The sequence below is a fragment of the Rana temporaria genome, chromosome 2 (genome assembly GCF_905171775.1).
Source record: "Rana temporaria chromosome 2, aRanTem1.1, whole genome shotgun sequence".
Classification (NCBI taxonomy): Eukaryota; Metazoa; Chordata; class Amphibia; order Anura; family Ranidae; genus Rana; species Rana temporaria.
This window is the reverse complement of record NC_053490.1, coordinates 20963184-20983603: the sequence shown is the minus strand read 5'-3', so window position 1 is coordinate 20983603 and position 20420 is coordinate 20963184. Positions and strand designations below refer to the sequence as shown.

The 20420-nt window shown below is 47.6% G+C and overlaps 1 protein-coding gene across 1 annotated transcript in view; it reads right to left on the bottom strand.

Annotated features, from left to right (window-relative positions):
• The window catches only part of USP35 (ubiquitin specific peptidase 35), a 53756-nt gene extending 35894 nt beyond the window's left edge, over nt 1-17862 (bottom strand). The window contains exons 1-3 of the mRNA XM_040339962.1: nt 17128-17862; nt 13455-13590; nt 3284-3413 (exon numbers count right to left, since the gene is read on the bottom strand). Coding sequence (XP_040195896.1) covers nt 3284-3413; nt 13455-13590; nt 17128-17809 — 948 coding nt within the window. The 5' untranslated portion in view covers nt 17810-17862. The remainder of the gene's footprint in view (nt 1-3283; nt 3414-13454; nt 13591-17127) is intronic.
• Nucleotides 17863-20420: the final 2558 nt, after the last annotated feature.

The window sequence follows — 20420 nt, the reverse complement described above, 5'->3', positions numbered from 1 at the left end:
GCGTCGTGAAATTTGAAATTTACGTAGTTTGCGTAAGTGAACCGTGAATGGCGCTGGACGCCATTCACGTTCACTTTGAAGCAAATGACGTCCTTGCGACGTCATTTACCGCAATGCACGTCGGGAAAGTTTCCCGACGGAGCATGCGCACTACGCTCTGCGCGGGAACGCGCCTAATTTAAATGATCCACGCCCCCTATGGGATCATTTAAATTGTGCGAGCTTACGCCAGGCAGTTTTCCGGTGCGCACACGCAATTTACTGAGCTACTGCTCCATGAATTGAGCGTAGCGCAGGAGGCGCAGCGGCAAAACGGTGCGCTGCGCCTCCGTAAAAAAAGCGCAAATGTAGCTGAATCTACCCCAATGACATCATCCAAATGTAATCATTAGACATGTGCACTGCCGAAAAATGTGTTTGTTTTAGTTTCATTTGTTTTGGTTTTTTGCTTTATTAGGAAAATTCGGAAATTCAGAAATTTGAAAATTTGGAATTCAAATTTTCGAATTTTCACATTTTAGAAAATTAGAAAATCTGAAAAAAAAAATGAAAGAAAATCAGTAAAATTCTAAATAAAAACAAACTAATAATGTCAATAGACATCCTCCCCTATGCACGCTTCCCGAGTCAACTGGTGATCACAGATTGGAGTAAGGGGCCGATCCCTGCCCCCTTACCATGTGATCAGCTGTCAGCCAATGACAGCTGATCACATGATGTAAACAAAAGATCGGTAATCGTTTTTTTCTTCTCCTCACGCTGAGCTTCACCGGCTTCTTTTGAAGGGACATCGGTCCGGAAGAGGTGCAGCTGCCTCATCTGTGCCAACCAATACCGCCTGTCTGTGGCCACAGTGCCATCAATCAGTGCCTACCAGAGAATATCAGTGCCTCCTATCAATGCCCAAGAGTGCCACCTATCAATGCCCACCAGTGGTGCCAATCAGTGCCACCTAGCAGTGCTGCCTATCAGTGTCACCAAGACGCTTACCCCGACTTAGTTGGGGTAGGCGGTACTATTTGGTAGGGGTGGGTCAGCCACGCCCTGTGACCTTTGACCGCTGGGAACCCGCCTTCTGACCTTTGACCTCTGTGGGAGGTCCCTGTTCCAATTCCTGAGTCCGAGCCTTATTCCTCAATGGGAAACCCTAACCCTAATGCCCTGTACACACGATCAGTTCATCTGATGAAAACGGTCTGATGGATTTTTTCATCAGATATCCGATGAAGCTGACCGATGATCAGTCGCGCCTACACACCATCGGTTAAAAATCCGATCGTGTCCAACGCGGCGACGTAAAAGACAACGACGTGCTGAGAAAAATGAAGTTCAATGCTTCCGAGCATGCGTCCACTTGATTCTGAGCATGCATGGATTTTTAACCGATGGACGTACCCACAAACGATCGTTTTTTTCTATCGGTTTTTTAACCATCAGATCATTTTAAAACAAGTTCCTAGTTTTTTGACTGATGGATAAAAAACTGATGGGGCCAACAGACCGTTTTCATCAGACGAACTGATCGTGTGTACGCGGCATAACCCTAACCCTCTAACCCTAACCCCTAACCATTACTGCCGCCATCAGTGCCACCCATCAGTGCCACCCATCAGTGCCACCTATCAATGCCCTTTAGTGGTGCCCATCAGTGCCACCCAACCGTACCACCTCTCAGTGCCCGCCAGTGCCGCCTTATCAGTACCCATCAGTGCAGGCTCATCAGCGTACATCAATGAAAGAGAAAAATTACCTGTTTGCAAAAAAATGTATTTATATTTTATTTTTCAAAATTTTTGGTCTTTTTTTTTTTTTTTTTACAAAAAATAAAAAACCCAGAAGTGATCAAAAGCACCAAAAGAAAGCTCTATATTAGTGGGGGGGGGGGGGGGAATTCATATGTGTACAGTATTACATGACCGCACAATTGTCATTCAAAGTGCTGAAAGCTGAAGATTGGTCTGGGCAGGAAGGGGGTTTAAGTGTCCGGTATTGAAGTGGTTAATGGTCAGTGGGGCCAAATCCATGTTCATTTTTTGACTGCAGTGCATGGGGAAGGAGCAGGAGGGTCTCTGCTTTCACAAAATGTATTCTGCTGAAGTATGTTTTTAGGTTAACCACTTCCCGCCCGGTCCATAGGGGATTTACGTCCGGGAAGTGGTTATGAAATCCTGACAGGACGTCCATGGACGTCCTGCAGGATTCCATGCCGCGCGCGCCCGTGGGGGCGCGCAGCGCGGCGATCTGTGATGCGGGGTGTCAGTCTGACACCCTGCATCTCCGATCTCGGTAAAGAGCCTCCGGCGGAGGCTCTTTACCATGTGATCAGCCGTGTCCAATCACGGCTGATCACGATGTAAACAGGAAAAGTCATTGATGGCTCTTCCTCACTCGCGTCTGACAGACGCGAGTATAGGAGAGCCGATCGGCGGCTCTCCTGACAGGGGGGGTTCGCGCTGATTGTTTATCAGCGCAGCCCCCCCTCGGAGCGCCACACTGGACCACCAGGGAAGGGCAAACAAAAAAAAAGGGGGCAAAAAAATAAAAAATAAAAGTCTGGGAAAAAAAAGAAAAAAGCATTAAAAAATAAAAAAGATGCCAATCAGTGCCCACAAATGGGCACTGACTGGCAACATGGGTAAATCAGTGCTGCCCCACAGTGTCCATCAGTGCCACCCCACAGTGTCCATCAGTGCTACCCCACAGTGTCCATCAGTGCCACCCCACAGTGCCCATCCATGCCCAGTGCCCACCTATCAGTGCCCATCTGTGCCACCCATAAGTGCCGCCTATGTGTGCCCATCAGTGCTGCCTATGTGTGCCCATAAGTGCCGCCTATGTGTGCCCATCAGTGCCGCCTATGTGTGCCCATCAGTGCCGCATACCAGCGCCGCCAATCAGTGCCACCTCATCTGTGCCCGCCAGTACTACCTCATCGATGTCCATCAGTGCCATCTCATCGGTGCCCATCAGTGCCGCCATATCAGTGCCCGTAATTGAAAGAGAAAACTTACTTATTTACAAAAAAATTAACAGAAAAAAATAAAAACGAAATTTTTTTTCTAAATGTTCAGTCTTTTTTTAGTTGTTGCGCAAAAAAAAAAAATCGCAGAGGTGATCAAACGCCAATTTTGTTTGGGTACAGTGTAGCATGACCGCGCAATTGCCATTCAAAGTGCGACAGTGCTGAAAGCTGAAAATTGGCTTGGGCGGGAAGGTGCGTAAGTGCCCTGTATGGAAGTGGTTAAAGGAGAACAGGGTAAGGTGTCGCTCCTACTATACTGACCTTGTGTATTTTAGCCAGAGAGACTTCATTAAGAATACTAAACTTCTTCACGGCCGCCATTCCCTTTAAAAGGGCGATGATCCACTTGTCAATGTTCTTTCCTAAAGGCCAGGACACCCAGTCAATCATCCTGTGAACAGAGGACGTATATTAGAGGCAGAGGCGGCTCTAGGCTTTGTGAGGCCTTAAGCAAAACTTAGAGAAGGGGGGCCCCCACTCATGCTCATAATGGGTAAAAAAAATTCAAGCAAATAAAAATGGCTGCAGAAAGATGCATGGATCTAGCACACAGTGCAAATTAGGCGGCCTGGAGGCCCCTGTGAGTGCGAGGCCTTAGACGACCGCCTAATTTGCCAAATTAAAGAGCCGCCTCTGATTAGAGGTCAACTACAGATGAACTTTGATTGGCCTTTATAGCTCCGGGCAGGGCCGATCCTAGGGTCACAGGTGCCTGGGTGCAGAAATATTTCTGTTGCCCCCACATGGGCGTCGTCATTTTACCAACTCCTCCCCTTTACAAATGTTTCTATGGCAGTGACTCAACCACAGAGATGCTCCCCCACAAAGTCGTCATTACCCTGGGATCCTTACATGATCTCTTATCAATAAACAAAATACAGGAAGAGAAGCAGAGTACTTTATTGGGACCTGGAGGGGGGCCTCTCTGATGGACACAGAGAGGGCTTCTGTTAGAGAGTCTGTTAGATGTTGGGCGCCCCCACCTCTGCAGGCACCTGGGTGCAATGCACCCTGCCTAGGATCGGCCCTGGCTCCGGGCATTGTGGAACAATTAATCCTCAAGATTCAAGTCAAGCAAGTCATTTCCAAAGTAGCTCAGCTCCCCCTGCTCCCCTCCCCCAGCTGAGACTCAGCAGCTCAGCTCCTCCTGCACATCTTTATATCAGTAACTCAGCGGCTCATCTCTCCCTGCTTGCCTTTCCAGCAGTGACTTTGTAACTCAGCTTCCCCTGCTTCCTCCAACAGTAGGGACACATCAGCTCAGCTCCCCCTGATGGGTTTTACTTCCTCTTTGTTTCCCTGCAAAGGTAAAGCATATTGGGCTAGTACACATCACATACTAGCCCATTATGTGTAACTTACCTGAAACCAAAGCCTGCGATGTTACCACTGTCCCCTCTTCCACGAAGCATCCATCTTCCTTCCGGGTATCGCGGCTCCGGCGCTGTGATTGGCAGGAGCCGCGATGATTTGCCACCATTCACGGGACGATCTCCTTTAGAAACGGCATGCACGCCGTTTCTAAAGTGTGCCTGCGCCGTTGTCTACAGCGCATGCGCCGAAGACATCGGCGCCCGTCAGGTTTGTAAATATCTCCTAAACCGTGGAGGTTTGGGAGAGATTTCGAGCACCTACAGGTAAGTCTTAATCTAGGCTTACCTGTAGGTAAAAGTGGTTGTAACGGGTTTACAACCACTTTAAGCAATGACTCAGCAGCTCAGCTCTTACTGCTCCCCTGCCAGCAGTGACTCAGCAGCTTAGCACCCACTGCTCTGTCACTCAGCAGTGACTCAGCAACTCAACCCTTCCTACTTCCCCCCTCCTCAGCTTAAGGACTGCACCATGTACATATAGGGCTAGATTCAGCATTGAATTACGCCGGCGTATCTATAGATACGCCGCGTAAATTCAAAGCTGCGCCGGCGTATCTTTTTTCTGTATTCAGAAAGCAAGATACGCCGACATTAGCCTAAGATCTGACTGGCGTAAGTCTCTTACACCGTCGTATCTTAGGGTGCATATTTACGCTGGCCGCTAGGTGGCGCTTCCGTCGTTTTTGGCGTAGAATATGCAAATTACCTAGATACGCCGATTCACAAATTTGCGTACGCCCGGCGCTATTTTTTTACGTCGTTTACGTTAGGCTTTTTCGGCGTAAGGTTGCTCCTGCTATTATGAGGCACACGCAATGTTAAGTATGGACGTCGTTCCTGCGTCGAATTTTGAATTTTTTACGTTGTTTGCGTAAATCGTTCGCGAATAGGGCTGGACGTAATTTACGTTCACGTCGAAACCAATGACGTCCTTGCGGCGTACTTTGGAGCAATGCACACTGGGAAACTCCACAGACGGCGCTTGCGCCGTTCGGGAAAAACGTCAATCACGTCGGGTCACCAAGAATTAACATAAAACGCGCCCCCTCATCCTCATTTGAATTACGTGCCGCCGTAACTTAGGAGGCAAGTGCTTTGTGAATACAGCACTTGCCTCTCTAACTTACGGCGGTGTAGCGTAAATACAATACGCTGCGCCGCCATAACAATGTGCGCCCCTACCTGAATCTAGCCCATACTGCGGCAGGGCAGCCCTTAAGCGCAAAATCACGGACCTGTACGCGATTCCTCTTCATGGCTCTGGGGCGCGCGCGCGCACTGCCGGAGCCCAGCTCCGGCTGTGACTGGACATATCGGGAGCCAATCAGCATGTCTGGCGGCTGCGATGCCCACCAGGACCCTCCGATCATTCACAGGAGAGGCAGAACGGCGTTCTTCCTATGTAATCAAGGCAGACCACCGTTCTGTTAGAGAGGAAAATTAATATCTTTTGTTTCTGCTAAGCAACATCCGAAACATGGATCTCTGGTTTCCTCCAGTCACAGCATCCCCCCCCCCCCACAGTTAGAAAGCACCTCCTAGGAACACACTTAACCACTTCCAGACCTTAGGTGTTTTTCAGAAATGGTGTTTGCAAGACTAAAACAGTTTTTTCTGCTAGAAAATTACTTAAAACACAAAACATTATATATTATTTTTTCTAACACCCTAGAGAATAAAATAGTGGTCATTCCAATACTTTTTGTCACACCGTATTTGCGCAGCGGTCTTACAAGCGCACTTTTTTGGAAAAAATTCACTTTTTTGAATTAAAAAATAAGACAACAATAAATTTGGCCCAATTTTTTTATATATTGTGAAAGATAATGTTACGCCGAGTAAAATGATGCCCAACATGTCACGCTTAAAAATTGCGCCCGCTCGTGGCATGGCGTCAAACTTTTACCCTTAAAAATCTCGATAGGTGATGTTTAAAAAATTCTAGAGATTGCATTTTTTGAGCTACAGAGTAGCTCTAGGGCTATAATTATTGCTCTCGCTCTAATGATCGCGGCGATACCTCACTTGTGTGATTTGAACACCGTTTTCATATGCGGGCGCTACTCGCGTATGCGTTCGCTTCTGCGCGCGAGCTCGTCGGGACGGGGCGCTTTAAAAAAAATTTTTTTTTGTTTTCTTATTTATTTTTATTTATTTTATTACTTTTTACACAAAAAAAAAAAATATATATAATTTGATCACTTTTATTCCTATTACAAGGAATGTAAACATCCCTTGTAATAGAAAAAAGCATGACAGGTCCTCTTAAATATGAGATCTGGGGTCAAAAAGACCTCAGATCTCATATTTGGGCTTAAATGCAAAAAAAAAAAAAAAATGTCATTTTTTCAAATGACCAAAAAAAAAATTTGTCTCTTTAAGAGGCTGGGCGGGACTGACGTTTTGACGTCACTTCCGCCCAGCCGAGCTATGGGGACGGGCGAAGGAGATTTTTCCTTCAGTCTCGTCCCCAGTCAGCAGCCGAACGGACCCGATCGCCTCCGCCGCTACCGACGGCTACGGTAAGCGGCGGAGGGCGCGGGAGAGCGGCGGGAGGGGGGGGGGCCCTCTCCTGCCACCGATAACGGCGATCTCGCGGCGAATCCGCCGCGGAGACCGCCATTATCGGATTCCAGACCGCGCACCCTAAAGATCGATACCTCGGTTGTGGCAGCAGCTGCTGCCGTTACCGAGATATCAATCTTTAAAAAGAGGACGTACATCGTCGTGCGCAGGTCTGGAAGTGGTTAAAGGGGTTGTAAAGGTAATTCCCTAAATAGCTTCCTTTACCTTAGTGCAGTCCTCCTTCACTTACCTCATCCTTCCATTTTGCTTTTAAATGTCCTTATTTCTTCTGAGAAATCCTCACTTCCTGTTCTTCTGTCTGTAACTACACACCGTAATGCAAGGCTTTCTCCCTGGTGTGGAGAAAGCCTCCTGAGGGGGCGAGCAGGAGGGTCAGGACACCCACTAACACACAGCTCCTTTCTCTATCTGCAAAGTAGAGAGTGTCCTGACTTGCCTGCTCGCCCCCTCCCCCCTCAAGAGGCTTTCTCCACACCAGGGAGAAAGCCTTGCATTACTGTGTGGAGTTACAGACAGAAGAACAGGAAGTGAGGATTTCTCAGAAGAAATAAGGACATTTAAAAGCAAAATGGAAGGATGAGGTAAGTGAAGGAGGACTGCACTAAGGGAAAGGAAGCTATTTAGGGGGGGGGGGGGGGGGAATTCCTTTACAACCCCTTTAACCCTTTGATCACCCCTTCCCTGCCAGTGTCATTTATAGAGGGGCAGTGCATTTTTTTTTTAGCACCGATCACTGAATCAGTCTCGCTGATTGCCCCCATTAGTACCGATAGTAAAAACAATAAAAACCGCAGAGGTGATCAAATACCACCGAAAGAAAGCTCAATTTGTGGGAAAAAAAAGAAAACCAATTTTATTTGGGTACAGCGTCGTATAACCGTGCAATTGTCAGTTAAAGCGAAGCAGTGCCGTATCGCAAAAATTGGCCTGGTCAGGAAGGGGGGTAAAACCTTTCTGACGCTGAAGTGTTTAAAAAAGAATTTAGGCCCGGATTCACGTAGAATGGCGGATCTTTGTGCGGGCGTAACGTATCCTATTTACGTTACGCCTCCGCAACTTTTACAGGCAAGTGCCGTATTCTCAAACCAAAGTTGCGGCGGCGTAGCGTAAATAGGCCCGGCGTAAGCCCGCCTAATTCAAATCTGGTAGATGTGGGCGTGTGTTATGTAAATTTTATGTGACCCCACGGTGCATGCGCCGTCCGTGAAAGTATCCCAGTGCGCATGCTCCAAATTAACTCGCAAGAAGCCAATGCTTTCGACGTGAATGTAAATGACGCCCAGCCCTATTCGCGAACGACTTGCGCAAACGACGTAAAATTTTCAAAATTCGATGCGGGAACGACGTCCACACTTAACATTGGTACGCCGCATGTACGCCTCATATAGCAGGGGTAACTTTACGCCGGGAAAAGCCTAACGTAAGCGGCGTATCTGTACTGCGTCGGCCGGGCGTACGTTCGTGAATTTGCATATCTAGCTGATTTACATTTTTCTAGGCGTAAATCAGCATACACGCCCCTAGCGGCCAGCGTAAATATGCAGTTAAGATCCGACGGCATAAGAGACTTACGACGGTCGGATCTAATACAAATCTATGCGTAACTGATTCTAAGAATCAGGCGCATAGATACGACGGCTCAGACTCAGAGCTACGACGGCGTATCTGGAGATACACCGGCGTAACTCGTACGAGAATCTGGACCTTAGACTTCAATAAACTTACAGTAAAAAGATGAAATCAGAAAAAAAAAAGCAACACAAAAAAATCAAACATTTATCAGGGATAACGAACATCATCAACGGCCTGGTTGATAAATCCCGTGTAACAACGTCCATTTACTGTTCAGTACTCTTCCTCCACCGCACCACCCGCACAGGAAAGGCGCCATTCAAGGTCAGTAATAATATGTCTCCAGTGGTTCCCCCCCAACAATCAATATCTTCGGAGAATTGCGCAGCCCAAATCTCATACACAATGAAAGAATATTATCTTTTCTTACCTGCCATAAAAGGACAATTTTGCTTTTTCTTAGAGATTCCACCCAAAATTAAATATTTTGGGCCAGATTCACAAAGAGATACGACGGTGTATCTACAGATACACCATCGTATCTCTGACTTACACTGGTCCTATCTATGCGCCTGATTCATAGAATCAGATACGCATAGATAGGGCTTAGATCTGACAGGTGTAACTGTGTTACACTGTCGGATCTTTTTTTCCATTTAAAAATGGCGCCGGGGGCGTTCCCGCTGATTTACGATAAATAATATGTAAATCAGCGAGATACGCGAATTCACGAACGTACGCGGACCCGACACAGTCTTCTTACGACGTTTCCGTAGCGGCGTACCCGTCGTATACTTACCCCTGCTTTCATCAGGCGCAGCCAATGTTAAGTATAGCCGACGTTCCCGCGTCGAATTAAATTTTTTTAACGTCGTTTGCGTAAGTCGTTCTAGAATACGGATGGACGTCGTTTACGTAAGCGTCGAAACCACTGACGTCCTAGCGACGTCAGTGGGAGCAATGCACGCCGGGAAATTCCCCGGACGGCGCATGCGCATTTAAATCGGCGCGGGAACGCGCCTGATTTAAATAGTACACTCCCCTAGCCGCGGAATTTGAATTCCGCCGGGGGATTTAGGATCCGCCGTCGCAAGTTTGGAGGTAAGTGGTTTGTGAATTACCCACTTGCCTCCTAAACTTGCGGGAGCGGATCTTAAATCACGTAGATCGAGCAGATCTATAGATCCGCTGCGCTACGTGAATCTGGCCCTTTAAGCGTCAGTAAATCCACATTTCTGTCTCGTTATTAGCTGCAACAATACTTCCCCTTGCTAAATTTGTTTTCTAAAAAAAATGCAGCATTAGATAGTAAATGCCAGGTGAGGTGACCAGCTTTTCCTGTATGGAGAGTGACAACGCTGTGCGAGCCAATTCAAGTGTCGCCACTCTTTCTGCACATCAGTTTTGCCAACCCCCCCAAAGTGACACGACAAGACAAAACAAAAGGGAAGGTGAGTCTCAAGACGTCTTCCGTACATCATCAACGTAGCATTGTAGCATAGTAACATAGTTAACTGATTCCTCCATCAGGATAGTGATTACATTTCAACATTTACAAAAAAAAAAACACTTATTTATCTCTCCAAGTTTCCATCTCCATTTGGTCATGCATTTATTGACTCAGGGCCAGATTCTCGTAGAATCGGCGTTGGCGTAGTGTAAGCCATTTACACTACGCCACCGCAACTTACTGGAGCAAGTGCCGTATTCTCCAAGCACTTGCTCCGTAATTTGCGGCGGCGTGGTGTAAATGGCCCGGCGTATGGCCGCGTAATTCAAAGGCGGCGGCTTGTATTCAAATTAAGCGCGCCCCCGTGCCTTTTGAACTGCGCATGCGCCGGGCTGAAAAATAGCCCAGTGCGCATGCTCCAGCTCATGCACTTCGAATTACGCCGGTGTATCAGTAGATACATCGGCGTAACTCTTTTGAGAATCTGGCCCTCAGTCTAGTCCAGTGTTCTTAGTACGGTATCTTAGGTAGATTCAGAAAGAGTTAGGCCGGCTTACCTACAGATAAGCCGGCCTAACTGTGAATCTGCACCGACCTATGTTTAAGTGTATTCTCTAACAGAGATACACTTAAACATATCTAAGATAGGACGGCTTGCGCCGTCCTATCTTAGATTGCAATGTTTTGGCTGACCGCTAGGTGGCGCTTCCATTGCGGCCGGCGTAGATTATGTAAATGAGCTTTTACGCCGATTCCCGAACGTACGCGAGCCCGCCGCAGTCGATTAACGTCGTTTCCGTAAGGCCTTAGGCGGCCTAAAGTTATTACACCTATGAGGTGGAATAACAATGTTAAAGTATGGCCGCCGTTCCCGCCGCGAGGTTCGAATTTTTTACGTCGTTTGCGTAAGTCGTCCGCGAATCGGGAGTTACGTCGTTTACGTCCGCGTCAAAATCAATAGGCCCGTACGGCGTACTTATCCGCAATGCGCCCTGGGAAGTGTAGGCGCCCGGCGCATGCGCAGTGTAAAAAAACTTCAAAAAACGTGAGGTCAAGCCTCATTTCCATACAACACGCCCCCCTCCAAGTCATTTGAATTAGGCGCCCTTACGCCCGCCGTGTTTACACTACGCCGCCCTAAGTAAGGAGGTAAATGCTTTCTGAATCATGTACTTTCCTCTCTTACTTAAGGCGGCGTAGTGTAAACACGCTAGGCTACGCCGTCCTTAAGTTTAGGCGCCCCTACCTGAATCTACCCATTTGTCTCTGTTCCTCCCTCCCCGCACCAAACACGCAAGAAGACAACACAAACATTTTTATATATATATATATTTTCAAGGAACCCCCCTCCCTTCCCACTCCATAGCTATTTTTATTTTTTTAATGCCGGACCTCCGCTTTAATTTTCCTTTTGCAAACACCGGAGGGCATTTCTACAATGGGACATGAACTCTAGTTGTATATTGGTTTATAGCAGTCTGGGTGTAACAGCTCTAGGGAAACGGGAGTGAACCACAACTGCGGATGCAAGGATTTCAATGCTCTTCTGTATGTGAGAATTCAGTATTAGCGCATAAATAACGCCTGAAATAATCCTGCCCCAGCATTCTCAATGTGAAAGGCCGAGGGCTTTCACACTGAGGCGATGCGCTGGCGGGAGGAAAAATAATCTCCTGCAATCAGCATCTTTGGAGCGATATAGGAGCGGGGTGTTTACCGCTCCTTCCCATTGAAATCAATAGGAAACTGCGGTAATATTAACCCTTTTTTTCGGCCGCTAGCGGTGCGGTTTTAACCCCCGCTAGCGGCCGAAAAAATATTGCGGTAAATCCGATGGTATAGCGGCTCTAAAAACCGTGCTGCTATACCGCCACTGCACCTCCCCTGCCCAGTGCGAAAGGGGCCTTACGGTTTTGCAATGGGACCTCATCACACATAGCTAGGCCCCTGGTGGCAACAGCAGTCTGATCTACGGGTTTCCAACTTTACCTTTGGCTGGTGGTAAACTGGTATTATTTAAAGGTCAAGAGAAACCTAACGATGGTAGCTGGAAAATGTTGGGCCATATTCTGAGTAACTCTCCGCCAGCTTCGCTTAGGGCACTTACACTCCGCTGTCCCAACTTAATGGAGCAGGTGTTGTATTCCCCAACCACTTGCTCCATAAGTTGGGACAGCGGAGTGTAAGTGTCCCGGCGTAGCCTGGCGGATCTCCAAGGGGGCGGCTTCTATTCAAATGAAGCGCGCCCCCGATACAAAAGAACTGGGCATGCGCCGGGCTGCAAAAAGCCCAGTGCGCATGCTCCAGTTCTCGGCGGAAAACGTCAATGACGCCGACGTGTGCGTCATTGACGTAAAGTCGTATTCAAGAACGACTTACGTAAACGACGTATCCGACAAAAAAACACGACGGGGACCCGACGCCATCCGTAACATGGCCTACGCGAGACTTGCGGAAACTTACCCCTCATATAGCAGGGGTAAGTTTCCGCTTACGCAAACGACGTTAGCGACGGTTACGCGACGCGAACTCGTTCGTGAATCGGCGTAGAAGGATCATTTGCATACGCAAATGACTCCTTCACTTAAATGCCATCTAGCGGCGGCCGGCGTCATTGCATTTAAGATCCGCCAGTGTAAGTGACTTACAGATGGCGGATCTTAAGTGTATCTATGAGAAAATGATTCTAAGAATCAGGAGCATAGATACACGGGTCAAAAAAGGGAGTTACGATGGAGTATCCTGAGTTACTCCATCGTAACTTTACTCAGAATATGGCCCGTTGTTCTTAAAGTGGATATAAACCCGAAAATTATTATTATTATTTTTTTGCTGTCACAATGTACAGTACAAGATTTCCTATCATCTGTGCCCAGTCTTGCCACGCAGAGTTAATCCAGCTCTGAGCAATCCTCTTTTACTGTTCAGTGAAATAAAACGGACTTACAGAGAAAAACCTTAGTCCGTTCCGCCCCCTTGCTGTGAGTGACAGGTTATTTACATATCTCATGCACTAGCCTGGAGACAGGCATTCTTTTTTAATTCCCACCCCCACTCCTTTTCTGAATTAACATGGTTACTTTTCTGGATTTTGACTGGATGTTAGTGATCATAGCAGAATTTAGTGTAAGGAATACATAGGAAAAAATGCATGTTGACAAGGGGAGTGTAGAGGAGGGTGGGGAGTCTACTGACATCATGACTCCACCCACAGAGCTCTAGACAACAGATCCACCCACAGAATCTGCAGTTTTTCAGTTCTTATAACAGACAGAGGGGAGACATTTGACAGGTAAGGAAACATGCAGGAAGCATCTATATCCTTATAGATCAGCACTATGGCAGGAGTTTAGAAAGGATGAGAGCGGCTTTACATCCATTTTAATGTAACATCCTGATTTTTATCTTTTGCTATGGCATGTAGCAATGCAGGTGTTCCGGATACACTTACCTGTTGATGGCAGTCATCATCTGTGCATCTGTGATGCTGTCAGCATTGGCCAGATTTCGGACAACACCTTCCATAAGCTCCAGTGGAATGTACTGGACCACACTCGCCAAGGAATTCGAGGGAGTCTCCAACTCATCTGTGAAGCACATCAATAGATCATATCATTATCTTTGCATCTCGGAGTCTGAACACTAAACCACAATGCTCATTGCAGGGTTTGGAACAACTCAGAGCCCCATGAGCCAAGAGATCTTCAAAATAAATCTGCTGCCTAACATTTTTAGCTTAGTTTATGTTGCTAGTGGAACGGCAAGGTTACCTGAATTTACATTAGGTTTGCCAGTCTGGCTACTGAATGATAATGTCAGACACAGGAGAACAGACATCAGGGCCGATCCTAGGCTCCTTGCTCACTGATTGGTTGCTAGAGGTTATAGCACATGATTTCTGCTTGGTGATTGGTCGCTAAAGATTACTGTACAGTAATACTGCTCACTGATTGGAGGCTAGAGGTTACAGCACATCATCTCCTCACTGCAGGGGGCATGCTATACATACTGTATGAATGCCGATCTTTATTTACATATCTATGCTGCCTGATGCAGCTATTTACATTTGAATGCCGCCGCTAATTACATATTGTAACGGAATGACCCGGGACAAACAGAGACTTTGGAAGGATGAGGGGTACTCCTGTACCGGCGTCACCAAGGAGTCTAATGTCTAGGGTCACCTTATGTCCGATAGGGCCATAGGGTGACTGAGAAATTATATCCTAAATTACAGGACAGGGGACATTACTGATAGCTCATATTGCAGGAGATATTGCAAAGTGTTGGTTTATTCTATGACTCATCTCTCTGTGTAGACTGTTGATATGCTAATTGAGTCTGGTCCAGGATCTCTCATGATGTATGCTAAATACTGTTGTGTGTGTGGAATGGAACTTGTCAAGCTGTATGCGGAGACAGAACGTCTGTCTAAAGATGTGGATTAAGGGGTATTCATTGTGTGATGGTGTTTTGTTTGAATTCTGTTAATGAAGGAATGTGACTTCTCAGGTGCAGTGAATAGATCATGATAATTATAGCCCAGCACCGAGATGTCTGGAATGTTTAGCAATTAGCCATCTGAAGGTGTATTGAAGCCCCCCCCAGGGTGTGATGGGTGGGTGGAGAGTTTGATTGTTCCTTTCATGCTTTAACTGTATATAAACTTGAGAGCTAGCCATTAAAGTGGTCTTGCATTTGAAACCGGAACACAGAGCAAGTCTCGTTATTCTAGGAAATGGGATGTCTGATGTCTGTTGGATGGTTGGAGTGTCAGATGAGCTGTCGTGGGTTGATGGAAGGTCGTAAACGGTGGTGACCGTTACACATTTGACACATTGCCGGCTATTTACATGTAAACACAGGGTCAGCAGGTGAGTCATCTGTACACAACAATAGTGCAGAGCTGGGCAGTATTAGTAGCAGCACTTCACACTGAGAAATCAAGACACAGCATGGGACTAAAACTTAAAGGGACAAGGGAATTTAAACTGGGATAGGTGGCAAGTATGAGGCAGCTAGTTTGGGCCCCACCACAACGACAGTGCCCAGGGCAGCTGCCCCATTTGCCCTGCCTTAGGCCCCTTTTACACGCTTGGACTGTTCAGGTCCGCCTGTCAGTTTTGTCGGCGGACCTGAACGGCTGCTCCATACAATCCTTTGGAGCGTCGGATGTCAGTGGAGACATGTCCGCTGACATCTGACCCGATCTGATAAAATCAGATGTATGGCGATACGTCGCCATCCGTCCATGGCGGATTGGATCGGGTGAGATCTGATGAAAACGGACATGCTGTGCGTTTTCATCAGATCTTTCCATAGGAGACAGCGGCGCTGCACAAGCCCCTCCTCGCTCAGTGAGCAGAGAGGGACTTGTCATCCGCAGGCTCAGCAGAGATCAGCGGAGAAATCTCTCCGCTGAGCTCGCGGACTCCGTAGCGCCGGATTCCGCCTTGTGTGAAAGAGGCCTTAACCACTTAAGGACCGCCTCCTGCACATATATGTCGGCAGAATGGCACGGCTGGGCACAAGCACGTACCTGTACGTCCTCTTTAAGTGCGACCCAGTCCAAAGCTCCTTGACTGCGGCCGCGGGACCCACGGACCCGATCGCCGCTGGAGTCCCCCGATCGGTCCCTGGAGCTGAAGAACGAGGAGGGCTGTGTGTAAACACAGCTTCCCCGTTCTTCACTGTGGTGCTGTCATTGATCGTGTGTTCCCTAATATAGGGAAACACAATCAATGATGTCACATGTCCAGCCCCGCCCCCCTACAGTTAGAAACACATTTGAGGTCACACTTAACCCCTTCAGTGCCCCCTAGTGGTTAACTCCCAAACTGCAATTGTAATTTTCACAGTAAACAATGCATTTTTATAGAATTTTTTGCTGTGAAAATGACAATTGTCCCATAAATGTGTCAAAATTGTCCGATGTGTCCGCCATAATGTCGCGGTCACGAAAAAAATTGCTGATCGCCGCCATTAGTAGTAAAAAAAAATTATTAATAAAAATGCAATAAAACTATCCCCTTTTTTGTAAACACTATGGGCTAGATTCAGCAAAGAATTAGGCCGGCGTATCCATAGATACGCCACGTAAATTCAAAGCTGCGCCGGCGTATCTACTTTCTGTATTCAGAAAGCTAGATACGCCGACATTAGCCTAAGATCCGACTGGCGTAATTCTATTACGCCGTCGTATCTTAGGGTGCATTCTCACGCTGGCCGCTAGGTGGCGCTTCCGTTGTTTTCGGCGTAGAATATGCAAATTACCTAGTTACGTCGATTCACACGTGCGCCCGGCGTTCGTTTTTTACATCGTTTGCGTAAGGCTTTTTCGGCGTAACGTTGTGCCTGCTTCTATGAGGCGCACTCAATGTTAAGTATGGACGTCGTTCCCACTTCGATTTTTGAATTTTTTACGTTGTTTGCGTAAGTCGTTCGCGAATAGGGCTGGACGTAATTTACATTCAAGTCGAAACCAATACGTCCTTGCGACATCATTTGGAGCAATGCACACTGGGATATGTACACGGACGGCGCATGACCTGACAATCACGTCAGGTCAACACACATTAACATAAAACACGCTTTGTGAATACGGCACTTGCTCCTGTAAGTTGCGGCGGCGTAGCGTAAATACGATACGCTGCGGCGCCGTAAGATCAGGCGCAGCTACCTGAATCTAGCCCTATAAATTTTGCGCAAACCAATCGATAAACGCGTATTGCGATTTTTTTTTTACCAAAAATATGTAGAAGAATACGTATCGGCCTAAACTGAGGGGAAAAAAACGTTTTTTAATATATTTTTGGGGGATATTTATTATAGCAAAAAAGGAAAAAATATATTGATTTTCTTTCAAAATTGTCGCTCTATTTTTGTTTATAGCGCAAAAAATAAAAACCACAGAGGTGATCAAATACCACCAAAAGAAAGCTCTATTTATGGGAAAAGAACGATGCCAATTTTGTTTGGAAACCACGTCGCACGACCGCGCAATTGTCAGTTAAAGCGACGCAGTGCCGAATCGCAAAAACTGTCCGGGTCCTTTACCTGCATTTTGGTCCGGGTCTTAAGTGGTTAAAGATGGCCCTGTTTATGGCTTACATAGTATTTCATACCTGTTGATGAGATGACAGCAAACAATTCCTTTAAGGATGGCAGGATCAAAGATGTCTCTAGCCTCCAGATGTTCTGCAGTAGCCCACTAACTCTGTTGACCTGGTCCAGGAACTGTATAACTCCCTCCTCGTCTTCGGAATGGCAATGAAACTGACCCAAGCATCGGATTAGCTGCTGGCAGAACAAGACCTGGTGTTGTCCCATCGGGATGCACTGCGAGTAGGAAGTTAGGAGTTTGCTGATCCTCACACAAATTTTAAGGCTTGGTCTTTCGCAGACGATACGGAGCACTTCAACCCTCAGCAGTCTGAAAATATCCTCTGTGGAGGGTTTGTCTAAAAGAAAATGAAGCCCAAGATGGATGTAGTCCAATATGAAGGCATGCCTCTTTCCAAGAGATCCGTATCCTTCTTGCAGGAGGTTCAAGATGAACCTGACATTGAAAAATTCTTCAAATTCCTCTGGATGGTACCTTCCATAGACCTCTAGAACCTCTCTGGCAGTTTCCCTTGCAAAACGTGACTCGCCCAAAAAGAAAAGCTTGGTGGAAAGTTCTAGCATTGACCAGCATTGCTCACTGTCAATGGGCTGCTTGGAGGCCTCAATCACTCTTCGAGCCAAGCTTTGCTTGACATACATGGGGTAAGTAGACTGCATGACGGCTTCCAAGATCTTGTCCATGGTTTCTTGTCCAGGCGCAACAATCTATTCTTGTTTGTAAATTACCGACAGGGAAGCTGTAAGACAAATTTGAGAAAGTTACATTTACAGAGAACATAAATGTTTGCAAGGAACATACAGTATATGGGTCCTTTCAGACGTGTGGATCCCATGATGATCCGTGTTTAACCATCCGCTTGCTCAGCGGGGATCATGGGCATCCGCTCTATAGGGCAAGGGGGGGCAAATGACTCCCCCTGGAAAATCAAGAAGGTATTGAAGAGTCTCGCGGCCGCAGGCTGTCTGAGCAGTCCTGGGCCGGATGTCACACAGGCACAGCAGGGAACCTGCGGCCTGTGCCGCACTGATGGCTGATCTGAAGTACTGAATGGGATGAGGGAGGGGGGTCCGTCTGTGCTGAAGGGGGGGGGAATTGTGCTGAATGGGGGGTCCATCTGTGCTGAAGGGGGGTCTGTGCTTAAAGCGGAGGTTCACCCGCACATGACCCTTTTTCCCCTTAGATGGATGCTCGTTTTGTCTAGGGCAGGGATCTTCAAACTACGGCCCTCCAGCTGTTCAGGAACTACAGTTCCCATCATGCCTAGTCATGTCTGTGAAGGTCAGAAGTTTACAATGCCTCATGGAATGTGTAGTTCTGCAACAGCTGGAGGGCCGTAGTTTGAGGATGCCTGGTCTAGGGTAATCAGCTAGTTGTTTTAAAATATGAGCCGTACTTACCGTTTACGAGATGCATCTTCTCCGTCGCTTCCGGGTATGGGCTTCTGGAATGGGCGTTCCTATTTTGATTGACAGTCTTCCGAGAGGCTTCCGACGGTCGCATCCATCGCGTCACGATTTTCCGAAAGAAGCCGAACGTCGGTGCGCAGGCGCAGTATAGAGCCGCACCGACGTTCGGCTTCTTTTGGCTACTAGTGACGCGATGGATGCGACCGTCGGAAGCCTCTCGGAAGACTGTCAATCAAGAAGGAACGCCCGCTCCCGAAGACCCATACCCGGAAGCGACGGAAGAAGATGCATCTCGAAAACGGGTAAGTACGGCTCATATTTTAAAACAAATAGCCGATTCCCCTAGACAAAATGAGCATTAATCTAGGGGGAAAAGATAAAAAAATATATAATTGGGTGAACTCCCGCTTTAAAGGGGTCATCTGTGCTGAAGGGGGGGGGGTCTGTGCTGAATAGAGGGGTCTGTGCATAATGGGGGGTCCATCTGTACTGAATGGAGGGGTCTGTGCATAATGGGGGGTCCATCTGTACTGAATAGAGGGGTCTGTGCATAATGGGGGGTCCATCTGTACTGAATGGGGGGGGGGGATCTGTGCTGAAGGGGGGTCTGTACATTCTCTAGGCTATATTTATATGGGCATTGAGTGAAGCTGAATTATCTCAAGAACTATTTCACACCGCCAGCTGGCCGCGTTATCGGTAAAGCGCCGCTAAAAAGTGGCATTTTACCATCGTTTTAGCTGCGCTATTCGGCTGTTTGAAGAAAGGGTTAAATGCGACTGTATCGCCGCTGCCGAAGTGCCCCCCCTGAGATGCCCATGGCAGGGATCGCTCCGTTTGATCCCCGCTGAGCCGGCAGATGACAGGGCGGTCCCCACACACTGTGCAGGGACCGCCCTGTCAGATCTCCGCTCTCCTCTATAGGGGGATCGGATGAACACGGACCGTCTCTCTGTGTTCATCCAATCCGATGAGGGATGGAAAAATAGGATTTTCCTCCGTCTGCAGAAACGGTCCATAGCAAGGACTGATGAGATATGATGTCAGCGGATGTTCATCCCCCGACATCCGCAATCCCATAGAGATACACGTATGTCCGTATTTCATCCGAAAACGGATGGCTGAAAAACGGACATACGGTCCACAGGTGTGAAAGGGCCTATGACTGCACGGGGTATAGCTGTACGGTACTTGCCAAAGATTTCCAGGGATTACTTCAGATCCTCTATCGCAAGAATTTTTTTATTTATTTTTTATCAAAATATATTACGAGGTCTAGGGGCTTGTGTACAGGTGTTACATTTCAATTCAAAGGCATGCCTACAAACGTAAAAGGTTGCCTGCATTGCAAAGTGATCTCCAATAGGATGTACTTGCTGCATTCAGGAAAATGCAAGGCAGTCAAACGTGAGCAGTCTTTCATAAGTTTTTGAAACATGCAAACAGTCTGTCAGTGTCTGTCAGGCCGGGTACACACGGACAAACATGTATGGTGAAAGCGGTCCGTCGGACCGTTTTCACCATACATGTCTGCCAGAGGGCTTCTGTACGATGGTTGTACACACCATCGTACAGAAGTCCGCGCGTAAACAATACGCGGGGCGTGTCCGCGGTGTCGCCGCGTCGATGACGCGGTGTCGCCGCGACAATGACGCGGCGACGTGGGCGGCCCGCCTTTAAAATGCTTCCACGCATGCGTCGAAGTCATTCGACGCATGCGAGGGACGGCGGGCGCCTGGACATGTACGGTAGGTCTGTACTGACGACCGTACATGTCCGAGCGGGCTGAATTCCAGCGGGCTGTTTTAAAACAAGTCCAGGAATATTTGCCCGCTGGGAAAAGGCCCGGCGGGCAAATGTTTGCTGGAATTCGGCCCGCTCGCGC